Here is a 17,403-nt window from a genome sequence, read left to right as displayed (position 1 = left end):
TCGGCATGGGTCTATTCTGCTACACACAAACGTCTGCCATCCCTTTGCCTCCAAATTTAGGGTGTTCCGCTGAATAGGAACCCCTACTGTGATCCATGGTGTTGGTGGTCCCGGAGATGCCAGAATCTCAGCTAGCCATAGGCGAGCTGCATCGCCTATAGCTAGCCTTTCCAAGTATTGCACCGGCTCAATATCCTCTAACCCTAAATATGTGTTCAAGGTGCTCTGGTCAAACCTCACTTTCAGATTCCTCACTTTCGTCCAGGTACTTTTTGGCATCTACCACATTTTGAGTGAACCATGTCCCCCCCTTCGGCCCTCGGAATTGTCTCAACACCACCAGGTTGTATTTACCAAGATCTTTCAACAAGAAGTGATGCTCAAGAGTAAGCGATCCCGACGGCCACCACTCTCGGAAACCAATGAATGCAGTTAGACTAACGAACTTATCTTCCTAAATTGCTTTCTTCTTCGACCTCTCAAGGCCGGCAACTCTGGTATCACCCTCTCAGCCATCATCAGGGATCTCATCCACATCCACTGTAGTAGCTGGTGCATCAGGGGCATGTGTAGATGAAGGCTCTGAAGCCTGACTGTTACCTTCCGACCCCTTAGAAGTGCTCTCAGAAAAGGTAGGCTCGTTTCTTATTTGGTATCTGTCCTGAAGTAGCTGTGGCTGTGATTGCACAATAGGCCGCTCTTTCACTGGGTTGCCCTCCGATGCTTCCCTAGACGGGGAATATGAACTTGATTCGGAGGGCTCGGGTTGTCTTCGTCGGTCTGCTGTGTCTTTCTTACTGATAACTCTTTGGAGGGCGAGGGGTAAATTGTTTTTGCCTCTGCCTCTAGAAGGTTCACCCCTCCCCTTTGATATATCACCACAACCATGGGATCTAACCATTTTCTGCAACAAACAACAGCAGGAGTTAGTTCTAATTCAATTGCAGATAAATAGAAAGTCACAGAACAAAACATATTGCAGGGTGGGGAAATGCGGTCCGCACAATTGCTTGTGCGGCCACAGGTTGGGTTGTGCGGACCGCACAATTTGAAAGTGCGGTTGCACAGATGAAACTGCAGTCCGCACAATTTTTAGTGCGACCGCACATCTGAAGTGTGGACCGCACATTTTTGAGTGCGGCCGCACAGTGAATACCTTAAAAATGGCAACTCTCTGAAGACAGTGAATGCCCCGATCTGTGGCTGCACACACTTTTCTGCGGCCGCGATTGAATTTTTGCGGACTGCACAATTTCAAGTGCGGTCCGCACTTTTGCCTAACCAAATGACCTAAGCACATAATTCTATAGTAGCAATTAAACATGATAAACCAAATACCCATTCCCCAAATAGCAACTAGGAGTGGTGTTAAGGAAATTGACAAATGGCCTAAAATAACTAATAAATAGCCTAAAATGAAATTGACAAATGGCCTAAAATAACTAATATGAAATTGACAAATGGCCTAAAATGACTAATAAATTATAAACTAACTAAGAAAATTAAAGAATTTTAGAAATGATTTGAACGTACCAGTGATGAAGTGGTGTTAAGGATTGATCAAAGATGCTCAATTAAGTGGCAGATAATTGACTCAGTAGTGTGCAAGATTTTAGCCTTTATTTTAATTACTCAGAGAGTGTAAAGTTTCAACAGTAGCCTTAGGGCTACTATTTACACTATACGGGATTGGCTAAGGTTTCAAGAGACGAGTGCGGCCGCAGAATTCCTTCTGCGATCTGCACTTTGTTACCTGTTGTTCAATTTCCCTCCGTTGATCTGCGGTCCGTAAAATTATGTGTGCGACCGCAAGTTTTGGTACAGACTGTAGATTTCCTTGTGCGGCCGCACTTTGACTATTTCTCTGACAGACAAAATTCAGAGAGTTTGCAATTTTCCATCTCAGTTTGTGTGGTCCACACAAGAATTGTGCGACCATAGTTGACTTCTGCTATAACATTCAAAATTGTGCGGTTCGCACATGTGCGGTCCGCACTTTTTCCATACTTAGCCAATTTTTCTAAGCACAGTTCCTGCAACATACTTCAAAATCAGTTATCACAAAATAAGACCTATCTAAAGAAAAAGAAGCATGGGTTCCCTCCCAAGAAGCGCCTGATTTAACGTCGCGGCACGACGCAGATTACCATCATTTGAAACGAATTACTGCCACAACGTGGCCATCACTAACGTTTCCCAGATTATGCTTCACCTAGTGACCATTGACTCTAAACACCTCATCATTTTTATTCTTCAAGTCCAAAGCACCAAAGGGTGTCACACCCACAACCTCAAACGGGCCACTCCATTTAGACTTTAACTTTCCGGAAAACATCCTTAGTCGCGAATTGAACAACACAAGATAACCATCTTTAAACTCTTTGTTCCAAATGCACTTGTCATGAAGATATTTCATCTTCTCTTTGTATAAGGACGAACTTGTGTATGCATGATACCGGAACTCATCCAGCTCATTCAAATATGCCACCCTTAAGTTGGCGGCGATATCCCACTCAAGATTCAGCTTCTTTAAAGCCCACATGGCTTTGTGCTCAAGTTCCACCCGAAGTTGACATGCTTTTTCGACCACCGACTTGTATGGAGACATTCCGATAGTATTTTGTAAGCCGTCCTATAAGCCCATAAAGTATCATCAAGTTTCTTGGACCAATCCGTCTGGTTAGCATTCACAACTTTGGACAAAATACTCTTTATCTCCCGGTTGGAGACTTCCACTTGACCGCTAGCTTGAGGATGATAGGGAGTTGTGACTATATGAGTGACACCATACTTGCTAAGCAAGGTGTCAAAATCTTTGTTACAAAAATGCGACCCCCCATCGCTTATGATAGCCCACGGAGTACCAAATCTTGTGAAGATGTTCTTCTTCAAAAATGCCACCACACTTCTTGCTTCATTATTGGGTAGAGCAACGGCCTCAACACATTTAGACATATAATCAACTGCGACCAAGATGTAGGTGTTTCCACAAGAACTCACAAAAGGTCCCATGAAGTCAATACCCCACACATCAAAAATATCAATCTCCAAAATAGTGGTGAGGGGCATTTCATTTTTCTTTGAGATTCCACCGGCCCTTTGACATTCATCACAATACTTGACTAGATCACTTGCATCCTTGTAAAGAGTGGGCCAATAGAAACTGCAACTTAGCACTTTGGCCGCCGTTCTTGCTCCACTATGGTGACTACCATACGTCGAAGAATGACAAGCCCCAAGAATTTCAACTTGTTCCTCCTCTGGTACACATTTTCTAATAACTTGTACAAATCCAAAAAAGATACGATTCATCCCAATAATAGTCTTGACAATCCCGTTTGAGCTTCTTCCTTTGGTTTGAAGAGAACTCACCCGGGGTGATCCCACTTATAAGAAAATTTGCTAGATCCACGAACCATGGCACCTTTTTCCCTTGAAATGGCTAAGAGTTGCTCATCGGGGAAGGAGTCATTAATTTCAAGGCCATCATGCGGCCTCCCCTCCTCCTCCAAATGAGACAAGTGGTCCGCCACTTGGTTTTCACTTCCTTTTCAGTCTTGGATGTCAATGTCAAACTCTTACAACAAAAGCACCCATATCATCAACGGGCTTTGGAATATTTCTTGCTCATAAGGTAACGAAGTTCCGCATTATCCGTGTGGACAATCACTTTTGCACCCATCAAGTATGGGCGAAACTTCTCAATAGCAAACACAATGGCAATGAGCTCTTTTTCGGTCATAGTGTAATTGACTTGGGCATTATTCATGGTCTTACTAGAATAGTAGACCGGATGAAAGATCTTGTTGATACCTTTCCCCAAAACTGCTCCAACCGCCACATCACTAGCATTACACACGTGCTAAAAAAGAACGCTCCAATTCGTGGCGGTGATAATGGGAGTAGTTGTCAACTTGAACTTGAGCAATTCAAATGCTCTCATGCAATCATCATTAAAGTGAAATTTATCATCTTTCTCCAAAAGCTTGCACAAGGAGTTCACCACCTTGGAAAAAGCCTTTATGAAACGCCGGTAGAACCCTGCGTGACCCAAGAAACTTCTCACACCTTCACGGATGTTGGAGGTGGAAGTTTAGAAATCACCTCTATTTTCGCCTTGTCGACCTTTATTCCCTTCTTTGAATTTTTGTGGCCAAGGACAATACCCTCTTCGACCATGAAATGGTATTTCTCCTAATTCAACACCAAGTTCATTTCTTCACACCTTGCCAAAACATTATCCAAATTTGCCAAGCAATCATCAAAGGAATCCCCGACTACCGAAAATTTATCCATGAAGACTTCAAGGTAGTCCTCTACCAAATCCGTAAAGATCTCCATCATACACCGTTGAAAAGTTGCCGGTGCATTGCATAAGCCAAATGGCATCGGCTTGAAAGCAAAAGTGCCATAGGGACAAGTGAAGGTTGTTTTCTCTTGATCTTCCGGGGAAATAAGGATTTGATTGTAGCCCGAATATTCATCTAGAAAGAAATAGAACGCCCGGTCGGCCAACCTATCAAGCATTTGGTCAAGAAAGGGTAGTGAGAAATGGTCTTTCCTTATGACTTCGTTTAGCTTCTGATAGTCCATACACACTCTCCACACGATCATCGTTCTTATTGGAATCAACTCGTTCTTATCATTGGTGACCACAGTTATTCCCCCTTGTTCGGAACACATTGCACCGGAGTAGTCCACTAATTGTCAGAAATGGGGTAGATAACCCCGGCATCTAACCACTTTATGATCTCCTTTTTGACCACGTCTTGCATGGCTTCATTAAGTCTCCTTTGATGTTCAATGGAAGGTTTGGCATCCTCCTCCAAGTTAATCTTGTGCATGCAAAATGCGGGGCTTATTCCCCAAATATCCGCCAAAGTTCACCCAATAGCTTTTTTCCTTTTGTGGAGCACTGCCAATGTAGAGTCAACCTGCACATTAGTCAAAAAAGAAGAAAGAATAACCGGTAAAGTAGAGCAAGGGACAAGGAATTCATACCTGAGATGTGGATGCAATGGCTTCAACTCCAAGATAGGAGGCTCTTCAATTGAAGGCTTTGTTGGAGGAGATTTCCTATTTTCGAGATCCAAGGAAAGTTTTCGAGGTGCATAATTGTTTCACCACATCCCTTGCAAAATATTGACACTTTCCATGAAGCCATCCATTTCATCATCATCAAAATTTAGCAAAACGGCCTCCAACATATCACCCACATTAATCGTGTCACTTGTATCATCAATAATCACATCAGTCACTAAGTCCACGAACGAACACACTTCATTGCTATTTGGTTTCCTCATAGATTTGCACACGTGGAACACCACTTTTTCATCACCCACCCAAAAAGTGAGTTCACCGGCTTCCATATCAACTAGATCCTTCCCCGTAGCAAGAAAAGGTCTACCAAGAATAATAGGTACCTCATAATCAACCTCACAGTCAAGAATGACAAAATCTGTCGGAAGAATAAATTTATCAACACGAACCAATACATCTTCAATCACTCCCAATGGTGTCTTCATGGTACGGCCGGCCATTTGTAATCTCATAGATATGGGTCTTGGTTGCCCAATTTCCAAAGTCTTGAAAATTGAATAAGGCATCAAATTGATACTTACCCCAAGATCACAAAGAGCTTTTGCAAACTCGGCACTCCCAATGATACAAGGAATTGTGAAAGCGTCGGGATCCCCCAACTTGGGAGCAATTGAATGCACAATTGAACTCACTTGATGACTCATTTTTATAGTTTCAAAATTCATCGATCTCTTCTTTGTCACTAAGTCCTTCATAAACTTTGCATAACCGGGCATTTGCTCCAAGGCATCAACCAATGGCACATTGATAGATAGGCTTTTCATCATGTCAATGAACTTTTTGAATTGATTCTCGCCATTTTGCTTGGCGAGCCTTTGAGGATATGGAGGAGGAGGACTAGGCATTGGTTCCTTATCCTTTTGCACTACCGGTTCCGGTATGTCAATGATGTGATCCCTAGACGGGGTCACTTAATCTTGAGCTTCCTCCTCATTATCATTAATATCAATCCGCACTTCCTCATTTGCTTTCACCACATTGTCCGGGATCTCATCTTCTTGAACCACTTGCTCTTCATCTACAAGCTTCCATTGATTCGAGGTGGGTGCATCCCCACCTTTTCCACTCCTTGTAGTAATGTCCATGGCATGTCCCGTATTGTTTTCACCCTTTGAATTCACCACCGTGTCACATGGTAGTGCCCTCTTAGGACGAGTGTTTAGGGCTTGAGAGATTTGTCCCATTTGGACTTTCAAGTTTTGGATAGATATATTGTGATAGGCAAGTTGGGCATCAAAGTCGGCATTTTTCTCCATCATTTGCTTAAACATGTTCTCAATTCGTCCATGTCATTGTTGGAAGAATTTGGACCATGGGAAAGATAAGGAGGCGGGTTGCTCGGTTGTTGATACATCGGGGGCCTTTGAAAACCCGACCCCCGATTGCCTTGATTATTATTCCATCCCCCTTGGTTGTTGCCTCCCCAATATCCTTGATTATTGCCACTCCAATTGCCTTGGTTATTACCACCACTCCAATTTCCTTGAGTATTGTTACTATTACAATTCCCTTGATTGTTGCCACCATTCCAATTACCTTGGTTGTTAGAATTCCAATTCCCTTGATTACCTTGAGGTCGCCATTGTTGTTAATTCGAGCCTTGAGAGTTGTTTCTTTTCCCTTGAAAGTTGTTCACATATTACACCTCCTCCTCTTGTTCATTGTAAGATTCATCTTGATCAAACCCACTATCTTCTTGCACATAATTCTCCACTCGGTTTTGAACTTGTGGACCTTCGGGCCTTTTTTTGTTCACCATCATACTAACTCCCACCATGGCATTGACTTTCCTCGGGTTTTGCACTTTTTGAATTTGAGCTTTTGCTAATTGATTCATTGTGGTGGTCAACTTTGTAATGGCTTGCCCATGGTAATACAACTCTTTATGTAGGTGAATCACGTTCGGATCACCTTGAGGAACATTTTCTCTACTTTGCTATGCCGAAGAAGTATCCGCCATTTTATCTAAAACCTCACAAACTTCGGCATACAGCGTTGTCATGAAATTTCCACCGACAAGTTCATTAACCACGCACTGATTGGTAGTATTGATCCCTTGATATAAAGTTTGTTGAATCATAGCCTTCGTCATGTCATTATTTGGGCACTCTTTTACCATAGTTCGGTACCTCTCCCATATTTCATGCAACGGCTCATTGGGCTCTTGTTTGAATGCTAGAATCTCGTCTCTAAGAACTTGGAAATAAATTTCTCCGCCAATTCATCCCATGTATGGATGGAGTGATTTGGCAATCTTTCTAACCAATCCAAGGCTTTCCCCCGTAGAGAGAAAGGAAATAGCCTCAACCTTAAAGCATCCTCAGAGACGTTTGTCTATTTACTCCCCCAACAAGTATCCACAAACCCCTTCAAGTGTTTGTATGCATTTTGACTCAGAGCTCCAGTGAAGAATTCCCGTTGCTCTAACAATGTGATCATTACATTCGTGATTTGAAAGTTGCCTGCCCTAATGCAGGGCGGGACAATGGCACTTTCATTCCCTTCATTTGTCAACACTCGGTGTTGAGCTACTCTTGGTGGAGGTGGAGGTGGAACTGGACGTTGTCTTGAGGTGCCCGGACTCTTCTATTTTCTTGAGGTTCAAGAGGAACCTCTTCAACTTGGTCATCTTCAACGTCCACATCCCCCAAAGGCATGTTTCCGAGTTGATCGTTGTTATTTTCCATTATGGTACCTAAAGTTAATTCACACAAATCAATAACAAGGAAGGAAAAGAAGACAATTCACACACAAAACCAAATATATAGCTAAATCTGTTTTTTATGCTCCCCGGCAACGGCGCCAAAAATTGATCTCGTCGAAGTTCACACCTCAATTCAAGGTTATGAAACAGTCGATTGCAATAGTAATACCCAACATGGAGTCGGGGTCGAATTCCATAGGGAGCTATACGTGGGATTTAGGAGTATAAAATGCAGTGTATGAGTATGAACTATCTCAAATTACACTTCCACAAATTGATGCTTGTTCTATGTCTATTCCAATTTAAGATTGCAAGATTAAGTAATGAAACTAAGAAATTGTTTTTGTAGTTTTTCAAATGATAAAAAGACATAGGGCTATGACCTTCACCTAGGTGTTCGCTTAATAGGTTGTAAGCCTTAAAGCTTGTTTTATTGATCGGGATATATTATAGATATCAACACTCAAGTACTCACTCGATACCTCTCGGTCAAAGAGTGATTTTGCCCAATTTTGCTTTCTCAAGTCCAAATGGGTATTGAACAAAATAGTTGATAATAAGCTCAAGTCAAGTTTTAATATCTCTAGGTTCAACCCTTTAATTGGGCTTATCAATCTCTCGATTGACCCAATTTCTTGCTAGCCAAATTGTCCTAGACTAAATCTCTCTTTCTCTTATAGAGACCAAGTCAAATAGGCATAAAATAATGTTTGCAACCATTAATTCTTCAAATTAAAGCAAGAACTAGGCTAGATAATCAACACCCAACCAAAAATAAGCAATAAATCAAACACCCATTAAGTTCACATACTAGGGTTGGGTCACAACCCTAGTGAAAATCTAGCTACTCATACTTAAGACAGAAGAAATAGAAGAAGAAATGATAATTAAACCCATATTGATAATTAGAATAAAGAAATCTATGTTCAAAAAGCTCAAAATGGCAAAAACTACCAAAGAAAGTAATGAAAAACGGCTACTGTATCTGCTGATGTCAAAACTTCACCTAAAAAAGTGAAACTCTTCTATTTATACAGAGCTGGAATTTTCGGACAAAAATGCCCTTTCGGAGGTTCTGCGGCCGCATAATTCCATGTGCGATCTGCACTTTTGCTTCAACTTGACAGGATTGGAATCTTGCGGCTGCACAATTCTGAACAGCGGCCGCATCTCTCTCTTTCTGCGGTCCGCACATTTCTGAGTGCGGCTGCACATGGCTCTTTTGCGGACCGCACAAATGCAACTGTGGCCGCATAGCTGATCTTCTGCGGCCGCACAATAATTGTGCAGTTCGCAATTCCGTTGACAGGTTCTCTGAACTTTTGCTCTTTCCTAGCTTCTACGGTCGCACTTCTCACAGATCTCTGATAAGTTCTTCTGCATAATCTGTGGCCGCATATGATATTCTGCGGTCCTCATTTTAAGCTTATGTGTCTGTTTTTGTCCTTAAATTCAGATCACTCCTTCTTGAGTAGGATTTCATCTTTGAGGCTCATTTTCCAATATTCCTGCAATTAAGCATATTTTATCAGTTTCTGGGAACACAATTAAAGGCTTTTGGCTAAAACAAAAGCTAAAAGGAGCTAATAAGTAGTCAAAATCCCCACTTATCAGCAAACAACTTCGAATTGAAGCAAGGCTTGCTTCAAACTATCCAAAACAACTGCACTTTCAGAGGGAAGGTGAATGAAGATCCTAATACTCGCTTGATGGACTTTGAAGATATCGTGAACACCTTCCAATACAATGGAGTATCAAAGGATGCAGTCTATTTAAGGGCATTTCCCTTTTCATTGAAAGATGATGTGAAGAAATGGCTTCGTAGCTTAACCGCAGGTTCTATCAGGACATGGGAAGATATGGCCAAGAAGTTTCTTGACAAGTACTTCTCAGCTGCAAAAAACAGGGAAGTTGAGAAGAAAAATCCACAATTTTTGCCAGAAGGAGACAAACGGTTTTTGAAGCTTGGGAACGATGCAAGGAGATAGTCAGAAAGTAGCAGCATAATGGAATCGATTTGTGGATGCAACTCCGGGATTTTTGGGATGGACTGACACCGTCCTAGCGATGAACTCTGAATACTGCAGGTGGAGGTCCACTAATGAAGAAAACACCGGAGGAGGTTGTCTTAATCCTTGATGAATTATCTGAGGATGCTAATCAGTGGCTAACTGAGAGTAATGACAGAAGAAACTCAGTTGGGGTTCACTAGGTAGACTCTAACATATCCATGCAAGCCTAGCTAGACACCATGGCCAAGGAGATAAAAAAGCTGACATTGGACAAGGTACAGAATGAGCCGCAAACAACATGTGACTTTTGTGGATTGGGACACCCTATACATGAGTGTCAAGCATTAGCTAAGGAAGTCAACCCAGTGGGGAATTTTAATAGAAGAAACTACCAAGGTGGGAACAACTATAATGCTATGGATCAAAGACATCCAAGTTTTTTGTGGAGTTCACCTAGTGGGAGCTTGAATTCATGGTAGCAAAATAATTTGGGACCCCAGGGTCAAGGACTACCAGGTTTTTAGAACCAACAGAGGCAGCAATACTAGCCACAATAGTCAAATCAGTCTAGTATGGAAGACCTCATGAAGGCATTCATAAATAAATCAGATGAAAAATTTGAGACTTAGGGCACAACCATTAGAGAGTAGGGCACGTCCATCCGTAATTTAGAAAGAAAATTGGGACAGATTGCCAATTTGTTATGTGAGAGGGCTCCTAAAACTTTGCCCTCTGACATTGAAAAGAACCCAAATGAAACAATCAAAGTTGTATCTCTGAGAAGTGGCAAAACCTTGGCTGATCCAGTGGTGAAAGCTAGATTCGAGATGGTGAACAAAAAGGTAGAGACACCAGCAGAAAAAAAAGGTGAAGAGCAGAAAGGTCAGAGTAGTGGGGTACAAAAAGAGATTGAACAAAGTAGACATATGCCAGCTCTACCATTCCCTCAAAAGATGAAGTGGGAGAAACTTGACAAATGTTTTGGAAGATTCATGGAGATGCTCAAGCAGCTTTATGTAAATATTCCCTTCACAGAGATACTCACTTAGATGACGGCCTGTGCAAAGTTCATGAAGGAAATTCTTTCTAGCAATAGAAAAATAGAGGAAACAACAGTGGTCAAGCTAAATGCCCACTACAATGCCATATTACAAAATACAATTCCCCAAAAGTGTGGGGACCCAGGTAGCTTCACCATACCATGCTCTTTGGGGAGTGAAAAATTCGACAAGGCCCTCTATGATTTTGGTGCGTCGATAAATCTAATGCCTCTGTCTATATTCAGGAAACTGGAAGTTGAGCTCGGAGTAATCAGATTAATACCAGTGTCCCTACATCTGGCTAACCAAACCACCATTCTACCTGAGGGAATCATTGAGGATATTCTAGTGCGGGTGGACAAGTTTGTGTTCCCAGTGGACTTTATTGTGGTGGATATGGAGGTGAACAAGGCGGTGCCTCTAATTCTAGGGAGACCATTCTTATGTACAGGCAGAGTTATCCTTGATATCTATGAGGGGCAGCTTATGCTCAGAGTGAGCAACGAAAAAATGGTGTTCTAGATGAAAAGGACGATGAAATATCCCAGTGATGAGGCGTCCACCTACTCGTGTTTCAAGCTGGATGTTATTGGAGAATTGGCTGAAAAATACAAGTTTGACAAGCTTGTGGGGGATACTCTAGAGAGGTGTATTACCCAGTCTAGCACAGTAGAGGATGAAGATTCTGAAATAAAGAAAAAGGATGAAGCTCTTGAAACTGAGGATCAAGTAGTTGATGAGGAAAAACCAAAAGAGGAGGCTTCTAAGCCTAATGTGGAATTGAAAGTCCTACCTCACTCACTTAAAATATTCTTTTCTTGAAACTAATAATTTTTATGTGATTATTTCTGCTGACTTGACAGGTACACAGGAGCGAAAGCTGGTGGAGCTGCTAAAAAAACACAAGAAGGCCATTGGCTGGAGTATAGCTGATATTCAAGGAATCAGTGCAACTATTTGCATGCACAAAATTCTATTGGAAGAAAATAGCAAGCCAGTGGTGCAGCCCCAATGAAAGCTCAACAAAAATTTGGAGGAGGTAGTGAACAAGGAGATCATCAAATTGCTAGATATGAGAGTGATTTTTCCGATCTCTGATAGCCAGTGGATTAGTCCAGTACAAGTTATACCTAAGAAGGGGGGCATGACAGTAGTGAAAAATGAAGATAATGAATTGATCCCCACAAGAACACTCAATGGGCAAAGAATGTGCATTGACTATAGAAGGCTGAATGATGCAACAAGGAAGGACCACTTCCCACTCCCCTTTATTGATAAAATGCTAGAGAAAGTGGCTGGACATGGATGCTATTGCTTCTTGGATAAGTACTCAGGCTATAATCAGATACCCGTTACCCCAAAAGATGTTGAGAAGACCACATTCACTTGCCCGTCAGGTATTTTCGCTTACATGAGGATGTTGTTTGGGGTGTGTAATGCACCTACCATTTTTTAGAGGTGCATGGTGTCTATATTAACTGATTTAAATGGGAAGTGTCTAGAAGTATTCATGGATGATTTCACCCTCTTTGGTGATGACTTTGAGGACTGCTTGAAGAATTTGGAGTTCGTGCTTGAACGTTGCGAAGCCACGCACTTGTTTCTTAACTGGGAGAAGTGTCACTTCATGGTGAATGAGGGAATTGTCTTGGGCCACAAAGTAACTGCACATGGAATTGAAGTTGACAGAGCCAAGGTGGATGTAATTGTTAGACTCCCTCCACCAACTTTGGTGAAGAGCATAAGGAGTTTCTTGGGACATGCTGTGTTCTATAGGATGTTCATTAAAAACTTCTCCAACATTACCAAATCGTTGACTGCATTGCTAGTGAAGGATGTCAAGTTTGTTTTCAATGTGGAGTGCTTAAGAGCATTCGAATTGATAAAGAGAAAACTTGTAAGTGCTCCTATTATTATGACACCTGATTGGAGCTAGCCATTTGAGATAATGTGTGATGCCAGTGATGTAGCTGTGGGGGCAGTTCTGGGGCATAGAAAAGAGAAAATGTTTAGGCCCATTTACTATGCAAGCAGGATGTTGAATGATGCTCAAGTCAACTATGCCACTACTGAGAAAGAGTTCTTTGCCGTGGTCTTTGCTTTTGACAAGTTTAGATCATACCTGGTGGGAAGCAAAGTGATTGTACACACGGATCACTCAGCCTTGAAATATATGTTGAGTAAGAAGGAGTCCAAATCGCGTCTGATGCGGTGGGTGTTATTGCTCCAAGAGTTTGACTTGGAGATCAAAGATAGGAAGGGCACAGAAAATCAAGTTGTTGATCATCTATTTCGACTTGAGAGACCTCTGTTTGAAACAGTTGACGTAAGAGAAGAGTTACCTAATTAGCAGATTTTCTCCATTGCTGCAGTCTCCGAAAGACCGCCTTGGTATGATGATGTAGCCAACGTTTTTGCTAGTGGATAGTTGTCGCATGACCTCTCTCGTGATCAAAGAAGGAAGATTCAAGGTGAGGTAAAAAGTTATTTTTGGAATGACCCTTTCTTGTTTAAATTGTGTGCAGATGGTGTGATTCGAAGGAGAGATGGCAATCATTCTTTCTCATTGCCATGATGGAGCAACTAGAGGACACTATGGTGGAAATCGCACTCCATTCTGGTATGTGAAATTTTTGACGTTTCGGGCATTGACTTCATGGTTCTGTTCCCATTATCTTATTCATATGAGTATATCCTAGTAGTTGTTGATTACGTCTCTAAATGGGTCGAAGCAATCCCTACTAGGACCAATGATGCTCGGGTGGTCTGTGAGTTCTTACGGAAGAACATCTTTACCCGATTTGGAACGCCTCGAGTGATTATCAATGACAATGTGTCACACTTTGTAAACAAGCAATTTGCTGTACTGTTGTCCAAGTATGGGATCACACAGAAAATAGGAACCCCGTACCATGCCCAAACTAGTGGGCAAGTTGAAGTGGCTAACCATTAACTTAAACGAATTCTTGAAAAAATGGTTAGTGCTTCTCGTAAGGATTGGTCTACAAAGTTGGATGAAGCTCTATAGGAGTATAGAACTGCGTTCAAAACAATCATCGGGACGTCACCATTCATATTAGTGTACGGAAAATTGTGTCATCTACCTGTTGAGATATAACATAAAGCTTATTGGGCAATTAAGATGCTTATTCTTGATCTTAGTCTTGCAGGTAAACACAAGTTGGCGTAGATGAACGAATTAGAGGAGTTTAGACTGGATGCGCATGAAAATGCGCGAATTTTTAAGGAAAAGACAAAGAGGTGACATGATCATCTGATTAAGCCAAAGGAGTTTCATGAAGGGGACAGACTCTTACTATACAATAGTAGACTCAGGTTGTTCCCCGAAAAATTCAAATAAAGATGGACAGGTTCGTATGTGGTGAAACACGTCTTACCGTATGACGCCATTGAAATACAGGATGAAGAAGGGAATGAAAGTTTTAAGGTGAATGGGCACAAGTTTAAAAAGTACCTTGTTAGAGGATTTGACAAGTAATCCTCCAGCATCGTGATCAAATGAGACTAAATGACGGAGTCAAGCTGACGACTATAACTCAGAACTACTTCTAATCCTCTTTATTTCTTTTGTAGACTAGTTAGATAATGGTAGTTTAGGATTATTAGAGTTTAGGAGTTTTGATAATTGTTTGAATAGGTATGAGCATGAATCAAACACATAATAAGTACAAAATAGAGTCAGGGTGCGACCCGTAGGCTAAAAAGTGAAAACAAATCGGGACTCTGAGAAAAGTGGCCTACCGCGCCGCATACTGCGCCTCATGGGACGCCGCACTAGGCCAAACAGGCAAAATCTATCCGAATCGACTTTCTGGAAAACTCCACTACCGCGCCGCACGCAACGACGCGCAAATTTAAAAATAAAAAAATTAATTTTTTTCTTAATGTGAAACTCTAACACCCAGACCCCCTTCCTTCTTTTCCCCATTCTTTCATTTTACTGCTTTCATAATTATTCCCTCTCTCACCCCAAATCCCTTTCTTTTTCTTCAATTTACTTCCACTTCAACTCCCCACCTTTACCTCTCCAATTTCAAGGTAAGTTCTCCTTCTCTTTTTTTTAGTATTTAATTGTAGATTTTAGTTAATTTTAGTTTAAGTTCTCTAACCCTAGGTATTTTATTTTGTGCTAATCTTTTAGCTATTTTTTCTCCTATTTGGAGTTTTCATTGTTCTAATGATTATGGGTGATTCTTGGTGTGTTTTGATGGGTTGGAATTAATTTGTGTTGAAGCTCGGTGGGGGTGCCCAAGTGGCCAAAAATTAGTGAAGTTTGTGTAAAATTTATGCACTTGGTGCTATTGTAAAGATGTGGTGATGTTGTGGTTGTGGTGCGTGGTGTTTTTGATGTGGTTGTATGATGATTCTACACCCTCCCCCCCCCCCCGAATTGAAATAAGAAGGTGAAATTTATGCCCACAATATGTTTGTTGAAATACTTTAGTGACATAATTGTGCAGTGTTGCTAATTTTGAAGGGATGTGCTTTGTGGGATGTGATGCTAGATGATAAGTGTGGGGTGGGAGGTCATGTTCGTTTGTTGTGAAACTATAATTTGTTAGCCTCGAGTACTAATTGATTGACCACCCCATACTAATGTGTTGCTAGGTGCTAAATGGGGTGTCCGATTCATGCTATGTACTTGTGTAGTGTTGTATTGTATCTTAATTTTGTTAGTAGTGAATTAGACTAACTTCTTTTTCTTCTTTTCTAATTACTAGTTTAGCTTCTTAATTTTTTCTTTTACACTAGTGTAGTCCATGGTCATGTTGTTGTAATGTTATGTTGGTGGTCGAGTAGGTTGTTGATTACTCGTGGTGTGCTTTCAAAGGGGTAGTCGGAGTCCCCGATATACATTGTACTTGTGAACATGCCAATAACATAATTGTGGGGTGGTTACCCCGTTTGGTCCTGTTTATGTTTTAAGTGTTATGGCTAATATTGTTCGTCTTTTGCAGGTACAATGTCTTGCCGTCCTAGCAAACGTTCTAACACAGGTACCTCAGAGGTTGCCTCTAGTAGCCATCGAGGAGGTAGGCAGGCACCTCCCCCCGCCCCAGTGGAGGAGGAATAGGAGCGCATTGATCCTGATGCGGATGTAGTGCTAGGCTGCAAGTATGGCATTCGTGCTTTTCCAGCTCATGCTAGGATGTGGTACCGGACCTTTGTTCCGGCGGTGAGTCCCGACCCGGAAGTTGGCATTGATGATGGTAAGCTAGCCAGGAAATACTCGGGGATTTACAACAACATCAGATACATGGGTTTTGAAAGCTTGTTCCATCCCGATGAGTCGGTGAACGTGAACATGGTTAAGGAGTTTTATGCTAACTGGCAACCTGAGGCCAGTTTAGATGCAGTGTATGAAGTGGAGGTACGAGGCAAGATGATTCCATTTTCTTTCCGGGTAATAAATCAGATCATGGGATTCACGGAGCATTCGCATAAGTTGTTCTTGAGGTTGTTGCATTGGCCCCTCTATCCTGATATTAGATGCCAGCTGTGTGGCGCGAGGTCTCTTGCCACATGGATGCGAGATTCTAATAAGTTCCACAAGGACATGAAGAATTGCCATTTCCGGCATCCCTCCAGAGTCGTTCTTCATTTCATTAGTGCAAATATCATGCCTACCCAGAACGACACTGATGTCTCCCAGTTGAAGGTGTGTCTCATTTATTCTATTTTGACCCGGTTGAATTTTGATCTGGGTAAGATTATGCTTGAGCACATGTCTCGAGTATGACCACTTGGGGCATGCTGCCTATATTTCCCGAGTATGATCACGTGGCTTCTGAGGACCCACCAAATAGAGGAGGAGTTCCATTATGATCGGGAGATTTTGGTTTTGCGGCCTCTTAAGCCTTTTGATGTCACAGCTATGACAAACCCTCCTGTGGTTATTGTTTCTGTAGATCAGAGATTTGTTCATGTTGAGGAGACACTACAGCTGCTATTTGCTGATATGCGCCTTTGTGCTTCTCGGGGGGAGGTTGACTTGGCAGAGCTGCAGGAGGACCATCCACTCTCTGCAGTCACACAACAGTGGTTGGGCTTAGCTGCTAGAGTACATAGGCCTGCAGATGAGGACGCCAACTTTGTTCCCTCTAAGGATGAAGAGTACCTGCGCACTTTTGAGGGTATTGATGAGGAGTAGGCCATGGGCCTCAGGGAGTTACCTTTTCACTCTTGTTTTACTGTTTTGCATTGGGGACAATGCAATTTCGTAAGTGTGGGGTGCTCCTATTTGATTGTATTTGTACTTGTTTTCTATTTGCTAGTTAGTTTTGTTTGATTTGTTTCTTGCTTTCATAGACAATATGGTTTATAATCATAACTCTAAATTCTATCGGCCTATAATAGTTAGTAATTAACTGTTTACTTTCGACTCTTCCCGACGATGGATTTCGTCAACTGCTTCTTGAGGGATTTAAAGTCGAACGAGAAAAATACAAAAAAAAAAAAAAAATTTGAAAATCCAAAAATATTTCCTTTGTTTTATTTTATTCTATTTTATTTTACTTTCTTAGGT

The 17,403-nt window shown here is 41.7% G+C and overlaps 2 protein-coding genes across 2 annotated transcripts; one reads left to right on the top strand and one right to left on the bottom strand.

The window, feature by feature from the left end:
* Positions 1-4,883: 4,883 nt before the first annotated feature.
* LOC138896181 (uncharacterized) lies at positions 4,884-5,945 on the bottom strand. The gene is made up of 2 exons (XM_070180968.1): positions 5,280-5,945; positions 4,884-4,934 (listed from the first exon to the last, which is right to left on the bottom strand). The coding sequence occupies exons 1-2, from the start codon at positions 5,943-5,945 to the stop codon at positions 4,884-4,886; spliced, it is 717 nt and encodes a 238-aa protein (XP_070037069.1).
* Positions 5,946-9,905: 3,960 nt separating this feature from the next.
* LOC138896180 (uncharacterized) lies at positions 9,906-10,865 on the top strand. Its single transcript, XM_070180967.1, has 2 exons — positions 9,906-10,007; positions 10,506-10,865. Exons 1-2 carry the CDS (start codon positions 9,906-9,908, stop codon positions 10,863-10,865), a joined length of 462 nt encoding a protein of 153 aa, XP_070037068.1.
* Positions 10,866-17,403: the final 6,538 nt, after the last annotated feature.

Source organism: Nicotiana tomentosiformis, chromosome 7 (assembly GCF_000390325.3).
Source record: "Nicotiana tomentosiformis chromosome 7, ASM39032v3, whole genome shotgun sequence".
Classification (NCBI taxonomy): Eukaryota; Viridiplantae; Streptophyta; class Magnoliopsida; order Solanales; family Solanaceae; genus Nicotiana; species Nicotiana tomentosiformis.
The sequence above is the reverse complement of the archived record's forward strand: the minus strand, read 5'-3'. Positions and strand labels throughout refer to the sequence as shown.

What these genes read in the sequence shown, in the direction of transcription:
- LOC138896181 (XM_070180968.1), bottom strand. Translation starts at nt 5,945, where the DNA reads ATGCCTAGTCCTCCTCCTCCATATCCTCAAAGGCTCGCCAAGCAAAAT. An exon ending in GGAAACCAAATAGCAATGAA is followed by an intron (nt 4,935 to 5,279) that starts GTGTGTTCGTTC and finishes ACTAATGTGCAG; the next exon opens with GTTGACTCTACATTGGCAGT.
- LOC138896180 (XM_070180967.1), top strand. Translation starts at nt 9,906, where the DNA reads ATGAAGAAAACACCGGAGGAGGTTGTCTTAATCCTTGATGAATTATCT. An exon ending in ACAGAAGAAACTCAGTTGGG is followed by an intron (nt 10,008 to 10,505) that starts GTTCACTAGGTA and finishes AAATTGGGACAG; the next exon opens with ATTGCCAATTTGTTATGTGA.